Below are 19,229 nucleotides of genomic sequence, written 5' to 3'. Positions count from 1 at the left end.
CCTGCCCTGCCACTAGGTTCATCAGTACTGCTTTTGAAAATCCCATATATATGCATTAGCATATGGTATTTGTTTTTCTCTTTCTGACTTACTTCACTCTGTATGACAGACTCTAGGTCCATCCATCTCACTACAAATAATGCAATTTCATTCCTTTTTATGGCTGCGTCATATACCATTGTATATATGTGCCACATCTTCTTTATGCATTCATCTGTTGATGGACATTTAGGTTGCTTCCATGTCCTGGCTATTGTAAATAGTGCTGCAGTGAACATTGTGGTACATATATCTTTTTAAATTACAGTTTTCTCAGGGTATATGCCCAGTAGTGGGATAGCTGGGTCATATGGTAGTTCTATTTTTAGGTTTTTAAGGAACCTCCATACTGTTCTCCCTAGTGGCTGTATCAATTTACATTCCCACCAGCAGTGCAGGAGGGTTCCCTTTTCTCTACACTCTGTCCAGCATTTATTGTTTTTTTTTTAACATATTTACTGGAGTATAATTGCTTTACAATGGTCTGTTAGTTTCAGCTTTATAACAAAGTGAATCAGCTACACACACACACACACACACACACACACACACACACACACACACACATATCCCCGTATCTCCTCCCTCTTGCATCTCCCTCACACCCTCCCTCTCCCACCACTCAGGGTGGTCACAAGCACTGAGCTGATCTCCCTGTGCTATGTGCCTGCTCCCAACTAGCTATCTGTTTTACATTTGGTAGTGTATATATGTCCAAGCCACTCTCTCACTTCGTCCCAGCTTACCCTTCCCCCTCCCTGTGTCCTCAAGTCCATTCTCTATGTCTGCATCTTTATTCCTGTCCTGCCCCTAGGTTTTTCAGAACCATTTTTTTTTAGATTCCATACATATGTGTTAGCATACAGTATTTGTTTTTCTCTTTCTGACTTATTTCACTCTAGATCTATCCACCTCACTACAGATAACTCAGTTTTATTTCTTTTCACGGCTGAGTAATATTCCATTGTATATATATGTCACATCTTCTTTATCCATTCATCTGTTCATGGACACATAGGTAGCTTCCATGTCCTGGCTATTGTAAATAGTGCTGCAATGAATATTGTGATACATGTCTCTTTTTGAATTATGGATTTCTCCGGGTATATGCCCAGTAGTGGGATTGCTGGGTCGTATGGGAGTTCTATTTTTAGTTTTCTAAGGAACCTCCATACTGTTCTCCATAGTGGCTGTATGAATTTACATTCCCACCTACAGTTCAAGAGGGTTTCCTTTTCTCCACACCCCCTCCAGCATTTCTTCTTTGTGGATTTTTTGATAATGGCCATTCTGACAGTTGTGAGGAGATACCTCATTGTAGTTTTGATTTGCATTTCTCTCATGATTAGTGATACTGAGTGTCCTTTCATGTATTTGTTGGCCATCTGTATGTCTTCTCAGGAGAAAAATCTATTTAGGTCTTCTGCCCATTTTTGGACTGGGTTGGTTGTTTTTGTGGTATTGAGCTGCATGAGGTGGTTATATATTTTGGAGATTAATCCCTTGTCAGTTGCTTTGTTTGCAAATATTTTCTCCCATTCTGAGGATTGTCTTTTCATCTTGTTTATGGTTTCCTTTGCTGTGAAAAAGCTTTTAAGTTTCATTCAGTCCCATTTGTTTGTTTTTATTTTCATTTCTCTAGGAGGTGGGTCAAAAAGGATCTTGCTGTGGTTTATGTCATAGAGTGTTCTGCCTGTGTTTTCCTCTAAGAATTTGATATGTCTGGCATTACATTTAGGTCTTTAATCTATTTTTAGTTTATTTTCATGTATGGTGTTAGGGAATGCTGCAGTTTCATACATTCAATTTTCATGTACCTGTCCAGTTTTCCCAGCACCACTTATTGAAGAGGCTGTCTTTTCTCCACTGTATATTCTTGCCTCCTTTATCACAGATAAGTGACCGTATGTGCGTGGGTTTATCTGTGGGCTTTCTGTCCTGTTACATTGATCTATATTTCTGTTTTTGTGCCAGTACCATACTGTCTTGATTACTGTGGCTTTGTAGTATAGTCTGAAGTCAGGGAACCTGATTTCTCCAGCTCCATTTTTCGTTCTCAAGATTGCTTTGGCTATTTGGGGTCTTTTGTGTTTCCATACAAATTGTGAAATTTTTTGTTCTAGTTGTGTGAACAATGCCAGTGGTAGTTTGATGGGGATTGCATGGTGTCTGTAGATTGCTTTGGGTATTAGAGTCATTTTCACAATGTTGATTCTTCCAATCCAAGAACATGGTATATCTCTCCATCTATTTGTATCATCTTTAATTTCTTTTATCAGTGTCTTATAATTTTCTGCATACAGGTCTTTTGTCTCCTTAGGTAGGTTTATTCCTAGATATTCTATTCTTTTTCTTACAGTGGTAAATGGGAGTGTTTTCTTAATTTCACTTTCAGATATTTCATCATTAGTTTATAGGAATTCCAGAGATTTCTGTGCATTAATTTTGTATCCTGCCACTTTACCAAATTCATTGATTAGCTCTAGTAGTTTTCTGGTAGCATCTTTAGGATTCTGTATGTATAGTATCATGTCATCTGCAAACAGTGACAGCTTTACTTCATTTTTTCCGATTTGGATTCCTTTTATTTCTTTTTCTTCTGTGATAGTTGACTAAAGCTTCCAGAACTATGTTGAATAAGAGTGGTGATAGTGGGCAACGTTGTCTTGTTCCTGATCTTAGTGGAAATGGTTTCAGTTTTTCACCACTGAGGACGATGTTGGCTGTGGGTTTGTCATATATGGCCTTTATTATGTTGAGGAAAGTTCCCTCTATGCCTACTTTCTGCAGGGTTTTTATCATAAATGGGTGTTGAAGTTTTTTGAAAGCTTTCTCTGCATCTATTGAGATGATCATATGGTTTTGCTCCTTCAATTTGTTAATATGGTGTATCACGTTGATTGATTTGCGTATGTTGAGGAATCCTTGCATTCCTGGAATAAACCCCACTTGATCATGGTGTATGATCCTTTTAATGTGGTGTTGGATTCTGTTTGCTAGTATTTTGTTGAGGATTTTTGCATGTATGTTCATGAGTTATATTGGCCTGTAGTTTTCTTTCTTTGTGACATCTTTGTTTGGTTTTGGTATCAGGGTAATGGTGGCCTCATAAAATGAGTTTGGGAGTGTTCCTCCCTGTGCTATATTTTGGAACAGTTTGAGAAGGATAGGTGTTAGCTCTTTTCTAAATGTTTGAGAACATGCTAACATTTGCCTGTGAAGCCATCTGGTCCTGGGCTTTTGTTTGTTAGAAGATTTTTAATCACAGTTTCAATTTCAGTGCTTGTGATTGGTCTGTTTATATTTTCTATTTCTTCCTGGTTCAGTCTTAGCAGGTTGTGCATTTCTAAGAATTTGTCCTTTTCTTCCAGGTTGTCCATTTTATTGGCATAGAGTTGCTTGTGGTAATCTCTCATGATCCTTTGTATTTCTGCAGTTTCAGTTGTTACTTCTTCTTTTTCATTTCTAATTCTATTGATTTGAGTCTTCTCCCTATTATTCTTGATGAGTCTGGCTAATGGTTTATCAATTTTGTTTATCTTCTCAATGAACCGGCTTTTAGTTTTATTGATCTTTGCTATCGTTTCCTTCATTTCTTTTTCATTTATTTCTCATCTGATCTTTATGATTTCTTTCCTTCTGCTAACTTTGTGGGTTTTTTGTTCTTTTTTCTCTTTGCTTTAGGTTTAAGGTTAGGTTGTTTATTTGAGATGTTTCCTGTTTCTTAAGGTAGGACTGTATTGCTGTAAACTTCTCTCTTAGAACTGCTTTTGCTGCATCCCATAGGTTTAGGGTCATTGTGTCTCCATTGTCATTTGTTTCTAGGTATTTTTTAATTTCCTCTTTGATTTCTTCAGTGATCACTTCGTTATTAAGTAGTGTATTGTTTAGCCTCCATGTGTTTGTATTTTTTACAGATCTTTTCCTGTAATTGATATCTAGTCTCATAGCGTTGTGGTAGGAAAAGTCACTTGATACGATTTCAATTTTCTTAAATTTACCAAGGCTTGATTTGTGACCCAAGATATGATCTATGCTGCAGAATGTTCCATGAGCACTTGAGAAAAATGTGTATTGTTTTTTTGGATGGAATGTCCTATAAATATCAGTTAAGTCCATCTTGTGTAGTGTATCATTTAAACCTTCTGTTTCCTTATTTATTTTCATGTTGGATGATCTGTCCATTGGTGAAAGTGGGGTGTTAAATTCCCCTCCTATGATTGTGTTAGTGTCGATTTCCCCTTTTATGGCTGTTAGTATTTGCCTCATATATTGACTTGCTCCTTTGTTCTGTGCACAAATATTTACAATTGTAATATCTTCTTCTTGGAGCGATCCGTTGATCATTATGTAGTGTCTTTCTTTGTCTCTTGCAATAGTCTTTATTTATTTATTTATTTATTTTGCAATACGCGGGCCTCTCACTGTTGTGGCCTCTACCCTTGCGGAGCACAGGCTGCGGACATGCAGGCTTAGCGGCCATGGCTCACAGGCCCAGCCACTTCGCGGCATGTGGGATCTTCCCGGACCGGGGCACGAACCCATGTCCCTTGCATCAGCAAGCAGACTCTCAACCACTGTGCCACCAGGGAAGCACCAATAGTCTTATTTTTAAAGTCAATTTTGTCTGATATGAGAAGTGCTACTCCAGCTTTCTTTTGATTTCCATTTGCATGGAATATCTTTTTCCATCCCCTCACTTTCAGTCTGTTTGTGTCCCTAGGTCTGAAGTGGGTCTCTGGTAGACGGCATATATACGGGTCTTGTTTTTTTGTCCATTCAGCCAGTCTTTGTTTTCTGGTGGGAGCATTTAATCCATTTACATTTAAGGTAATTATCGATATGTATGGTCCTAGTCCTATATTCTTAATTGATTTGGGTTTGTTATTGTAGGTCTTTTCCTTCTGTTGTGTTTCTTGCCTAGAGAAGTTCCTTTAGCATGTGTTGTAAAGCTGGTTTCGTGGTGCTGAACTCTCTCAGCTTTTGCTTGTCTGTAAAGGTTTTAATTTCTCCATCAAATCTGAATGAGATCCTTGCTGGGTAGAGTAATGTTGGTTGCAGGTGTTTCTCCTTCATCACTTTAAATATGTCCTGCCAGTCCCTTCTGGCTTGCAGAGTTTCTGCTGAAAGATCAGCTGTTAACCTTATGGGGATTCCCTTGTGTGTTATTTGTTGTTTTTCCCTTGCTGCTTTTAATATGTTTTCTTTGTATTCAGTTTTTGACAGTTTGATCAATATGTGTCTTGGCATGTTTCTCCTTGGATTTATCCTGTATGGGACTCTCTGTGCTTCCTGGACTTAACTATTTTCTTTCCCATATTAGGGAAGTTTTCAACTAGAATCTCTTCAAATATTTTCTCAGTCCCTTCCTTTTTCTCTTCTTCTTTCGGGACCCCTATAATTCAAATGTTGTTGCGTTTAAGGACCCAGAGGTCTCTGAGACTGTCCTCAATTCTTTTCATTCTTTTTTTTTTCGGCTCTGTGGTAGTTATTTCCACTATCTTATCTTCCAGGTCACTTTTCCGTTTTTCTGCCTCTGTTATTCTGCTATTGATCCCTTTTAGAGTATTTTTCATTTCCTTTATTGTGTTGTTCATCATTGCTTGTTTCCTCTTTAGTTCTTCTAGGTCCTTGTTTAATGTTTCTTGCCTTTTCTGTATTCTATTTCCAAGATTTTGGATCATCTTTACTATCGTTATTCTGAATTCTTTTTCAGGTAGACTGCCCATTTCCTCTTCATTTGTTAGGTCTGTTGGGTTTTTTACCTTGCTCCTTCATCTGCTGTGTGTTTTTCTGTCTTCTCCTTTTGCTTATCTTACTGTGTTTGGGGTCTCTTTTTTGCAGGCTCCAGGTTCGAGGTTCCCATTGTTTTTGGTGTTTGTCCCCAGTGGCTAAGGTTGGTTCAGTGGGTTGTGTAGGCTTCCTGGTTTAGGGGACTAGTGCCTCTGTTCTTGTGGATGAGGCTTGTTCTTGTCTTTCTGGTGGGCAGGTCCATGTCTGGTGGTGTGTTTTGGGGTGTCTGTGGCCTTATTATTAATTTAGGCAGCCTCTTTGCTAATAGATGGGGCTGTGTTCCTGTCTTGCTAGTTGTTTTGCATGTGGTGGCCAGCACTGTAGCTTGCCGGTCATTGAGTGAAGCTGGGTCTTGGCATTGAGTTGGAGATCTCTGGGAGATTTTCGCCATTTGATATTATGTGGAGCTGGTAGGTCTCTTGTGGACCAGTGTCCTGAAGTTGGCTCTCCCACCTCAGAGGCACAGCACTGACTCCTCCCTGGAGCACCAAGAGCCTTTCATCCACACGGCTCAGAGTAAAAGGGAGAAAAAATGGAAAGAAAGAAAGAAAGAGGATAAAATAAAATAAAGTGAGATAAAATAAAATAAATTTATTAAAATAAAAAATAATTAAGAAAAAAAACCAAAAAAATGGACAGAACCCTAGGTCAAATGGTGAAAGCAAAGCTATACAGACAAAATCTCACACAGAAGCATACATATACACACAAAAAGAGGAAAAGGGAGCAAAATATGTATATTGTTGCTCCCAAAGTCCACCTCCTCAATTTGGGATGATTCCTTGTCTATTCAGGTATTCCACAGATTCAGGGTACATCAGGCTGATTGTGGAGATTTCATCAGCTGCTCCTGAGGCTGCTGGGAGAGATTTCCCTTTCTCTTCTTTGTTTGCACTGCTCCCGGGGTTTAGCTTTGGATTTGGCCCCGCCTCTATGTGTAGGTCGCCTGAGGGCGTCTGTTCTTCACTCAGACAGGACAGGGTTAAAGGAGCAGCTGATTTGGAGGCTCTGGCTCACTCAGTCCAGGGTGAGGGAGGGGTTTGGATGCGGGGCGAGCCTGCGGTGGCAGAGGCTGGCGTGACCATGACGTTGCACCAGCCTGAGGCGCGCCGTGCGTCCTCCCGGGGAAGTTGTCCCTGGATCCCGGGACCCTGGCAGTGGCGGGCTGCACAGGCTCCCGTAAGGGGAGGTGTGGATAGTGACCTGTGCTCGCAGACAGGCTTCTTGGTGGTGGCAGCATCAGTCTTAGCGTCTCATGCCAGTCTCTGGGGTTCGCGCTGATATCCGAGGCTCACGCTCGCTCGTTTCTGGAGCTCCTTTCGGCGGCGCTCTTAATCCCCTCTCCTCGCGCATCAGGAAACAAAGAGGGAAGAAAAAGTCTCTTGCCTCTTCGGCAGGTCCGGACTTTTTCCCGGACTCCCTCCCGGCTAGCCGTGGCGCACTAGCCCCCTTCAGGCTGTGTTTACACTGCCAACCCCAGTCCTCTCCCTTAATTGCTTTTTTAAAAAAAATCGATTAAGGTGATATGTTTTTCTCCTTTTTTCTGTTTTATAGTGAATTATACTGATTGATATTTAAATATTAAACCAGCTTTGTATTTCATAGATAAACTCTACTTCATCCTGATGTATAATCCATTTTATAGGTAGTATTTTGTTGAAAGTTTTTGTGTTTATTTGGGCAAATTATACTAGTGTTTAGTTTTCTGTTCCTTTAATGCAAAATTGGATGCACTGTATTCCTTAGCTTCTGTCATCTGATTTTAATATTTGTATTATTTCTTCCTTCAGTATTTAATATTTTCTAATATAAAATTGAAAGCTATAAATTTTATTTTAAATGCTGTTGTGGCCAATTCCCACAAATTTTTCTAATTTTCCTTCTGATTTCATGTTTTTTCCATATTTTGTTACTTGGAGATGAATTGCTTAATTTCCAATTATTTTGGAATTTTTCATATTTTTTTCCATTTTTATATTCAGCCAAAGAATCAAAAGGATCTATTTTTATATCTCTTTTTCTGCGTGAGTTCCTCTTCTCTAGTAGTTTGCCTTTCAAATTCCCGTCTTACATTCTCAATAAACATCTTTATTCTTGTTTCACCTGTAAAAGCTGTAGGAGAAATATAGTTTCTGGGTCTTGAAAATGTCTTGAGGATATTTCGGAAATAGCGTATAATCTGAGTGTATCTGGCATATAGGATGGATAGACAAGCATGTAAAAGGTTATATGCCATGGTAGTGAATTATAAGAAGGCCACGCACACACAGATCTAGCTAGTAAAATTTGGTTCTAATTGTTTGATATTTTAGACAATCATGTTTTTTTTGAGGATGGGGTATATAAATATATCTGTGTTTTACCAAGGTAAATTCTTCCAGGAACAATTCTGGGACTGCTCATAAAATGAGAGAAGATTATTTGAAGAGCTGAGTTGTGAGTGAATAAAGATCTACGTTAGGACAGTGATAAGAGTGGTTAAGAGGTTTTGCTAAGTGTAGTGGTGGGATATGAAGTGCGGGAACTTGAGAAGTCACAGATGACAGAAATAGAAAAGCTTTCCCTTTTCAGTTTAATAGCATGTTTCGGATAAAGGTGGTAGGTTCAGTTTTGTACATTTTTAATTTTAGGTACTTATTGAATGATTGAAGACTATCCTACAAATAGAATTGTGGGTTTGAATTTAGGAAAACAGCTGTGTTAGATATGAAAAATTTGACAGCTAGATCTAAGTTGATAATAATAGATGATATGGGAGTGGATGATATTGCCAGGGGACATACGACAAAGCCTTGAGAAAATGCCAGCATACTGGGAAATGATGCAGAAAACGTCTGACCACCAAGAATGTTGATCAGAGTGATAGCAGAAGGATAATAGAAAAATCTGCTTAATTTTAAGTTCACTCCTCTCTGAGCTTTCATAAAAAGGACACATAGTAAACTTAGGTAGAGACATAGCATCTGGAAGGAAAGACTGAATGTGGTATTGTCTTCATTTCTTTATTTACATTTAAAGAGCCAGAATAGTTACTTGAATTATAAATGTTCAGTCTAAATTGTTTCTCTCTTTATTTTTGCCCTGCAAGTAAGTGAATTTTTTTTCAAAACTAGGTGTATTTATCTTATATTTTATTAATTCTATGCTAATAAATCTTAGATTTCTTTAGCAGTAATCAATTATATTTGAATTAGTAGTTTCCAAGATGCTTATTTCTTTTGTTTTTAAGATTCAGATTTTTGGGGGTTATTGTTGTGACGTCTTATTACTTAGTTTATGTGTTGCTTAAAATAGGAATATAGAAAAGTTGATGTAAAGTAAAATTGAATGCAAGTACTAGACCTGGCCCTTGATTTTATTGATAGATGGTACATTTTGGCAAGGTCTCTTGGGGTACCTCCACTCAAAGTTTAAACACAAGCACACACACACAAATACATACTCCTTCAATAAGTAACATGTGTTTGATCTTGAAGCAGAATTCCTCATCTGTACTTGACTTTGAGTGATATGTCATATGTTGAATTTGTTATTGGTTTTTAATAAGAATATATTCAAATTCCATTTTTAAGTTTTAAAGAATAGATACAAGTTCAGTATATCTTTACAACACATTCTTGTTTGGTTTCCTTTTATCATGTTTTAAGGTTACATGTGACTATAATGTTCCACAATGAGACAGAGATTGATAATCAGGAAAGAATAGCCCTTTAATGTGATTTATATCTATAGATTTTATGTCAGATATGAAAAGTTGCTGTTTAAATTGTAAAGGAGGATCCATTAAGGAACACTTTAAACCATTTTACTATTTAACATACCTCGAACTCTTCTTTATAGAATTATGCCTTTTATAGCAAACTTTAGTTGCTTACCAAATGTTTGCAAAATATGATTTGATAAAGTTAAATTATTCTAATATTAATAAAATACAGAAATAATAGCCTTTAAAATAGTATATTTAATATGAAGGTATGTGGTGTTTCAGGGGAGTGTAGAAGCCAGTTATTTTCTAATTTCCATCAGTAATTTTAATTTCCTCTTGTCAGGTAAGGTTAGACAAGGGTAGACTATGTATATAGTAGGGAATGGTGAAGGTATAAAAATTCTTCAGATGTCTCCTATTTTGTCCTGTTGTCCTGTTGGTTTCAGTGTACGGTTGGCTTAGATATGAAATAACCTGTAGGTTGTTGCCTAGTTCTGGGATGAATCTCTGAAAATATCACATAGCAGTTGACATTTTTGTTACAATGGAATCATTCCCTAGTTATTTTCACTTAAACTGCTCCCCTTGAAGTATTTATTAATCATATTTTCTTTTATTTGCTCAAATCATATTTTTGACAAACTGAATTGTCCTATGGTTTGGCTCAGCCTTTTTAATGTACTATCCAGCATTTGCCTTTAATTTCTTATAAATCTAATTTCTAACATGATTTATTTTCTTCATATCAGTGTTTAGGTAAAAGAAGTACTTTGCCTTTACTAGTGTACAAAAACTAACCTCTTAGAGGTTGGCCAAAATCTTCCAATTGTACAATTCCTAGAGCTAATATAATCCTCTCATTGTGCAGATGAAAACAGTTAGACCTGGCGAGGTAAAGTGAGTTAGTTGCCCAAGACTGACAAGAGATACTACCAAGGATGATGCTTTAGTCTGGTTTTAGATTTGCTTCCCAATCTTACGTTTATTCATATGCATATATAATATATATTCATATATATTGAATATAATATATATTATATGATATGTGTGAAAGGGACTTAAGCATCTGCAAATTTTGGTATTCGTAGGGGTCCTGGATCCTATTCCCCCCACCCCATAGCAAGGGACTACTGTACTTTTATTCCCACTTCCCTCCTCACAATCTATAAGGAGTGAGGATTCTCCAGGGCAAAGGCTATCAAGCTAAGTCAACTTTTTATCCCTATAGCCTAGTGTTTTGCACAGACTAAGAGATATTTGATTCCTTATGCATGTACATAAACACCATATCAGTTGGGCTGCTTATGGTGTTAGGAGCAGAAAACCCACTTCACACTGGCCTTCAATGACTGAACAGGAGCTTACAGGTTCTAGTAAAAAGTCTTAGGAAAAAAAAAAAAAAGGTCTCACAGAAAGTATAAAGGTAGGCTGGTCTTTGATCCAGAAGTTCATGATTCCATTTGGAATAAACTCTTACTCTTTATTTCTGTAATTCTCATAGCTCTGCTCCTTTTGGGTTTTGGCTTCATCCTCAGGCTTGCTTCTCTCCTACAGAAAGAGCTTTCAATACTCCTGGAATTATGTACTTCCTGTTTTACACTATAAGAGGAAGGAAGGAATTACCCAGCAAAACTTCTGACGTTTCCTCTTAATTGCACCAATTAGATCAAGTGCTGTTCCCTTAGACAGTTTGTCAGTGTGGGTGTGATTATTACCCTCATTGGTTTAGGACAGTTAAGGCCCTCTCTTATTGCAGGGACAGTGCTGGGGATAGTGTATGGCAACAGTCTATCTAAATTGTTATACAGTAGGAAAGGGCTCCAACATCAAATTTTTATTACTCATCATAAGTTGTGTATACATGTGGATGTATATGTGAGCTTTCATTTGGAGCTTAAGGGAAAGGATCCCAATAGACTCTGTGACCAGAATTAAGTTTACATTAATTGTTTTTTTAATTTTAAACAGTTAATTAACTAGGTAGTATAGCACCATAAACATGACACCACAAGTGTCTGAATTCCAAAAGAAAAGAAATAAGCAACTTGGAAACTAGTGATTGTATTGTACTGAGTATTGCTAAAGAATCCTAAAATTTTTTGGCAAAATTGATATCTAAGAAAGTACTTTTCAAGCTTTAATGTATAAATCACCTGGGGATCTCATTAAAATCCAGATTTTGATTTAGTACGTATGGAGTGGGACCTATAATTCTGCATTTTTAATAAGTTCCTAGGTGATTCTAGTGCTGGTGGTCCATTTTACAGAGCTGGGGTTTAAAAGACCAAACTGTTTTTGTCATTTTCTAAAGGTGTTGAGAACCAGCTCAGTTTACTGTTGCAGGCCACCAATGTCTCTTTTCTGGACTTCTGCAGCAGCCTCCCTCCTTAACCCTCTTGTCCCACTACAATCCATTCTCTAAATGGAGCTTATAGTGATCATTTTAATATGTAAATCAATCACGTCACTTCTGTAATTAACCTTCTACTGGTATTCCATTGCATTAGAATGAAATCTAAACTCTTTACCATAACTACACTGTACTAAATGATGCAGCCCCTGCCTGCCTCTCCAAACTCATTTCATACCACTCTTCCCTTTATTCACTTTGCTTGAGTGCTTTGCAACCACCCTTCATGCTGCTTGTAATGTGGACCCTGCATCTTCACATGACTGGCTTCTTCTCTTTATTCAAGTCTCTGCTTAAATATTAACCACTTCTGAGTGTATCTTATGAGTGACTTCAGAGAAATAAATTCTTGGGGGATTGTTGTAATGAGAGTAGATCATCAACTCTGTCAATTCAGTTAAAGAGTGATGTAAAAGTCACTTTAAAGTTTTGGTTGGTTCAGTTCATATTAGAGATTATTTCATAATGCATGTAAAGGGTTTGTTTCCATATTTTTATAGTATTAATAGATATTTCTTTTTCCTATCCCAAGTCACTGTGTGCCCAGTATTCAGCAGACAGACGAGAAGATGAGAAGATGTGTGATCATTTGATAAGAGCAGCCAAATATCGAGACCATGTGACAGCAACTCAGCTAATCCAGAAAATTATCAACATTCTCACAGACAAGCATGGAGCCTGGGGAAATTCTGCAGTGAGGTAAAGTTATACCTTTAGGATTTGGCCACTGATTTTCTGTAGAAGTCCTTGGTTTAGATAAATGGCTTTGGATATGATCAAGGCCAGATGAAGAACAAAGTAATTTAATTTTGTATTTTATCTTCTGCAATGAATTTAAAGCAAAGGGGAAGGAGAAAATCAGTATGGGTATAGTTATGGATCTTTGTGGAAATTTCAATTCCCTTCAACTACTTCAAAAAGAATAGTTGCTCATATATTTATTTATTTTGAAGTGAACTGTTAAGTAGTGTAAACTGCTTTTACTAGTTGCACTTATATCTGAATTTATACAAGTACAATACTTTATTTAAAGAAACTATTCCCTATTTTACACTTTTGAGTTTTTAACACATAAATTTGAAAACATAATAATATGTGTTGTTTTCTTGAGTTTTGTTGCAAATTACAGGGCTATGATGAAACAATACCATCTTTAAAATTTTATTTAATACATCTACCTCCTTTTAAGATTACCAAACTGAACGTGCAATTTTTTATTCTAATTTTAGAAACAAAATATTTACTTTCTAGGACTAAGGAACTTAGATAAATCATAAAATTTAGTCTTTTTGGAATATTTTATTCTGCAAGTCTTAGGAACATGTTTTGACTCATTTAAGTAATGTTAATGAAAAAATTCTTTATTTTCCCATTAGAAAGATATTTTTTAATTCCGCATTTCTGCATAACTTTTTCTGGAAGACAACAACCACAAAAGAAAACAGCAAATTACTTGTATATTACATATAGGCGTAACTGGTTTCTGCTTGTGTTTTAAGCAATTCACGTGTCTAGCAGACATCAAAGTCTAGTTTTAGAGATTTTCCAGTAAACAGAAAAAGATTTTAGTTTTTTTTTAAGCTGAACTTTAAACTAGTTGAGTTGAAACCTATCTGATACGGGATGTTTTTGTTTTGAGTACAAGTATTCACTAATATAGAGTAGATATGTCTCATCATGCTTATTGTGAAGAATACTTAAATAAAATGAATTACGTTTCTGGGCATATCATTTTTGGTGTTCAGAGGAAGGAATGCAGGTCAAGGTCTTGAAGGCAAAAGGACTGAGTAAAAGCAGAAACCATGTTTGTTTGTTTGTTTTAATTACTGTTCCAGCTGATCTCAGCTGCAAGAATGGTCATGGGAATGACATGAATTACTGGGTCAGGGCTCTCTAGTGCCTTATATTGCAACATGTAAAAGCCTATGGGTGTGTGTTTGGAGGGGACTGGGGAAGGGGAGTTGTATTGAGGATTTTAGAGTTTCCAGATACTTTAATGTAACAGATTTGTTATAGTCATTTTGACACCTGGTACTGAATAAATTAGAAGATTACTTTGATGTACAGTGCTTGGCACATACTGGGAACTAAATATGTGTTTGTTACATTTTTTTTTTAGGCTTAAAATTTTTGTTTTTGACCTAAAAGGAGTTTTACAATTTTAAAATGAAAGCCTTTAGGCAACTTATGCCAAAGGGGTCATTTTTATAAGATCAAAATTCTTTCTTGTGATAGCTATACCATTGTATAGCTCAGTATACCTGTGCTGTCAACACGAAAGTGTTTTTCTGAAGTGATTTTGGTGTAATAAAGTATCTTGGAGAACTAAATGAACTGTGAAATGTATTTGTCTAGAAATAATTAGTGTTTCTGTAATAGAGTTGTTCAAGGGTTCGACTCTATTATTCTATAAAGCCAGAAAAAATTGAATTCTGAAATTTTAATATTTCCCCAAATTTACAGAACATTTTTTACTTTTTTACTCTTGAGTAAAAACAGCTGTCAAACTGTTTTCTTTTAAATGTGTACATTTTTAATTAAGAGCAACAACAAATGATTCATCATTGAAAGGAAAATTAATATTAGTGAATCGATATTTTCCTCTTTATAGATCGCATAAGTTACTTAGATTTTATTAAAAACAATGCTTAGCAAAGCACATTGCCTCCATGCTGATATTTTTGTCGTTGTATTTAGTTCAGTGTCACATTCAACTGTTACTTATTTGGAATACCTGGTTGCTCCCTAATGCCTTTAATACAATTATCTTAAAATAGACCTTTTCAGTATTAATTCCAATTAGAGTGGATTTCTAGACCTTGGTGCCCTTTTTTAGGAAGCTGTGTAAGAAAATGTAGTTGATAAAACGTATGCTGACTTACCATTCTTTGAGAGTGGTTAACTATTCTGATTTCCCTTGTATGAGGCTTGCATAATCAGCTTGTAAATTATGGACATGGTTATAATAAATGAGACTAACACAGTGTACTTTGTTCTTCACTTAGCATAATTCTAGAAAACATAAATGGCATTAGAGAGAAATCAGAGTCATACTGTAGCTATAATGCATTTAACTATCCTAAGCCTGTTAAAAGAAATATGCACAATGAGCAAAATTCTAGTAAAGAGGATTAAATTATTTTAAGTATAATTCCTTTGTGTTTTATCTTAAGAATTATAGTAGCATTTTGTCTTATAAATTCAATCATATTAGAATATATAGAAATTTCATTTGTGGCATTTTTTATTTTGACCCTCCTTTGGAATCCACATAATTTCCTTGTAGCCATGGCTATGTAGGCCTAATACTTTCCCATTAATGTCATTTGTTTTGTTTCACTATTGATGGCTTTTCTAATGCCACACGATCAGCCGGCTGCAATCCTGGCAGCTGGCCTGGGATCGGCAGTGGTTTTAATAAATCACAATCAGACCCATGCCATTACATCAATATTTTTAGTCAATTATAGAGAAGGTCAGGTGCTACATTCAGTATAGGAGCCTCAGCATGTGGCATTTGAGAAACATCTGGTCCTGCAACAAAACTGCAAGCTGGGGAAAAAAGAATCCAATTTATCCCATCTAAAGAGACCAAATGAAATCTGCTGCTTTATGGATAACACAATGATGATTATAGCCATTTTGAACATGTTATACTTGCTAGACTTAATACCCTTTATAAAGACATATTCCCAAAAGTTTCCATTCAATAAAAACTGAAAATGAAAATATTATTTTCTCAGAAGCAGATGGGAATTGTTGTTTCCTCACAGCAGGCATCTAATATCTTTTGACACCTAGTGACCTGCCTGAATGCAATTTGTGTCTTAATATTCCGCTTATACCAGCTTTTGCCACAAGAGAAAGAGAGAGGAGCTCTCTCTTTCTCTCTGTCTCTTCTTTCTTTGATGCCTAGACTATTGCATTGGCAGGTAAAGAAAGTATTCCTCCCTTAGAGCTCTTATAACTGTGTGCCCTTCACTGTCATTGCATTTTTTCAAATGCTTAGAGATTTCAGGAAATAATGGGACAGACAAGTACCTGTTCATCCATACATTACTGTCACCTGGAGTGAGGCTCAGGTGAAAACAGAGGGAGCTTGATAAGAATAGTGGAATAAGCAAGAAAGAGGCCACAAATGAACAGAGTGGCAGAAGTAATTTTTTTCCGGTGCATGGAGCAGGCATTGTGTTTATTTGGGTCAGGAGACAAATCATCTTTCATGTAGATGACACCTGGTAAAGTGGCTGAATGTAAGAAGGATGAGGAGAGATGATGGAGAACACTGGATGGAAGTCTCAGAGGACATACTACCCTTTTCTCATATCGTCCTTCATTGCATTCTAATAGGCTGACTAATGTACCATGGAAATTCGCTCTTGGTATTAGTCCGGGAAAGAAGGTGGTTCTCTTCTTCTCTGAAAAATGCATGGATAGAGCTAGAAACATAAATTATCTTAGAAGTAATAAGGTTTAGGAGTTTCTAAGAGAATCTCTTATCAAGATTCTTGAATGCTTTTGATTAGTTTAGGAGACTGTATTTAGGTTTAGATTTCTGCTGCTTTAAGAAACTCCATTTCAGATTGCTTGAATGTGTTCTAATGGATGCCCTCAAGCTAGAGGCGTCTCTTCCTGAAAGACATTCATCTTTTTTCTGTGTCACAAGCTTGCTGGTAAAATCTTTGTGATGCTCTCTCCAATTTTTCTTCAGTAAATCAAATCTTCCTTCTTTCAGAAAGATGAATGCTGTAAGGTTGGAGTGTTATAAAAAAAAAATCAATGCAGGCAAAATTGAAACAGTATGCCTCTGTATTGATTGGCCTTGTGAAATCGAAACTAACAGCTTTGTAACTGTTCCAGTGGACAGTTAGCTGACCTGTAATGGGCAAACTATCAATATTAACATTACTATTTTATCTTGTACTATGTCATTTTAAAATCCAGAGTCCAAGGAAAGGAAAGGCCTAAAGAATTTTTAATCTTTGTAGGAAATATCCCATTTTCTTTTTATATACCATTGTTTGAAGAAAGCAGTAGCTAATGTACTTGACCTATAAAAAACTAAGACTAGGGCAGTGTTGGTTTTATATCAGTTACTCTTTTTAAAACACAACAACAACAAAAAAAAACTTTGATTTTTTTGAAAATAATTTCTGATTAAAAAAATTTCGCTGGTGCAATTTAATATTGAACTCATCTTTTTGGATGTGTTTCCCATTTCAACGGAAGTGTATTATGTCTTTTGAAAACATTCTTCATCTCCAATTTTTTATTAAGTAGGCAATACCAGTGAATTTCTAGAGAAATTAAAGTGCTAATACGCTTTCCTTATCAAGAGTTCATTTTAGGCATTTGATTTCATTATAGTACATGGGTAATCAAGCAGATCTCTAGTCATAGGTATAATATACCCAATCTTATTCTTTCAAATGCTTTTGTTTTTATTCCTACCCACCCCTGGGAGCTAGTAGTTGACATCAATACAAGCACCACTCATTGCTCTCTCTGGAGCTTTGATGATGCTAGAAATTCTTTATAACCAATCCCGACAATAACATTGTAAGATGGCTTAATAAACCGAACATTTTTTCCATTTACCCCCTCCTTGTTCCCTTTCTTAGAAAGGAAAGAAAAAAATCAATAGCTTACAAAACAAATGGAAGAATCTATGGAGATGTCAGTTAAAGAAAACAGATGTATTTGAAAGTGTTTACATGAAAAGAATAGTTTCAAACACTAAGCACATTAAATACCTATGCCCAGAACATAATGAGACTTGTTCATGTTCTTAGTTTTGTGATAAGTTGATATTTTTTTAAATTTATTTTCTTACTGAAGTATAATTGATTACAATGTTGTGTTAATTTCTGCTGTACAGAAAAGTGACTCAGTTATCCATATATATACATTCTTTTTTATATTCTTTTCCATTATGGTTTATCACAGTATACTGAATATAGTTCCTTGTGCTATACAGTAGGACCTTGTTGTTTATCCATCCTATATATAATAGTTTGCATCTGCTAACCCCAAACTCCCGGTCCGTCTCCCCCCGCCCCAACTCCCTCTTCCCCTTGGCAACCACAAGTCTGTTCGCTATGTCTGTGAGTCTGTTTCTGTTTTGTATATAAGTTCATTTGTGCCATATATTAGATTCCACATATAAGTGATATTATGTGGTATTTGCCTTTCTCTGTCTGACTTTACTTCACTCAGTATGATAATCTTTAGTTGCATCCATGTTGCTGCAAAGAAATTTCTGGTATTGTGTCAGTACTGAGGAGCAGTTCTTTTTCCCTCATATTTTATGGCCACGGTGTAGTTGTGTTATATAGTTATACATGCTTATGATACAACTTTTATTATTAGTCAAATCTAACAGTACACTGAATGACTTATTAGAAATGTATGACTGTTATGTTTTGTAAATCAGTGATGCTGAGTATATGAGAATTGAATAGCTATATTTTCTAATAATGTAAGGCAAAAAATACATAATTTTATAGGCAATTAACATGTTTTACAATATTCAAAATGAATATGTTCTTATAATAATTTTGGGTAAAATATTTTTGCTACAAAGTAATTTTAAAGAAATAAACAATAAAATAAGTTATGGTATTAAGTACCAACAATTCAAAGTTAATAAATTGCAACCATAAAAAAAACCACATTGAAAAAGAAATACAAATTATTGCACGTATGTTCACTAAAGACACCAAAACGTTTGTGTACATTTTTGCAATCCCCTTTCAGTTTCATTATTCAGTGAAGTCTCTTCCTGTTTTTCTTGATAGTCTTTCCTCCTGAGTTCTCTGACAGTTATGCACAGTATATGCTGCAGAATTTTGCTTGACAGTATACTGTGTTGTTTGTTTTGTGTGTAGATTATAAGATGTTTACCTTATGCTATTGCCATAGTTCCTAGCTTAGTGATGAGCCTGTAGTATATCCTAAATAAATTTTTTTTTAATCAGGTAGACTACTTGTCTTCATAACTTATCTTAAACTTATCATTATGCTAGGTATTAAATCAGATAAATTTCTTTCAACCAAAGCAGCAAGAAATTTAAACAGTAAAGTTCAAAAATACTTTTATCACAACTGGTGGTATTTTATGAAGGATGATATTAATTCAGAAATTAAGAAAAATGTAGTAGAAATAGAATATATCTGAAAAGAGATGTACTGTAGATAATAGTTACAGACTTGGAAATTTTGGTTTCTATTTGTAAAGAACACTTTTCTGTAACAATTTACTTTGAATATTTCGATTAGAAA

At 35.8% G+C, this 19,229-nt stretch overlaps 1 protein-coding gene across 3 annotated transcripts in view; it reads left to right on the top strand.

The window, feature by feature from the left end:
* Positions 1 to 19,229, top strand: part of LRBA (LPS responsive beige-like anchor protein) — a 730,232-nt gene that overhangs the window by 336,496 nt on the left and 374,507 nt on the right. For all 3 annotated transcript variants that reach the window (XM_060147738.1, XM_060147737.1, XM_060147734.1), the window contains one exon: positions 12,481 to 12,647. In XM_060147738.1, coding sequence (XP_060003721.1) covers positions 12,481 to 12,647 — 167 coding nt within the window. The remainder of the gene's footprint in view (positions 1 to 12,480; positions 12,648 to 19,229) is intronic.

Source organism: Lagenorhynchus albirostris, chromosome 4 (assembly GCF_949774975.1).
Source record: "Lagenorhynchus albirostris chromosome 4, mLagAlb1.1, whole genome shotgun sequence".
NCBI lineage: Eukaryota > Metazoa > Chordata > Mammalia > Artiodactyla > Delphinidae > Lagenorhynchus > Lagenorhynchus albirostris.
Note: the sequence above shows the minus strand (reverse complement) of the source record. Positions and strands in the feature narration are given on the sequence as shown.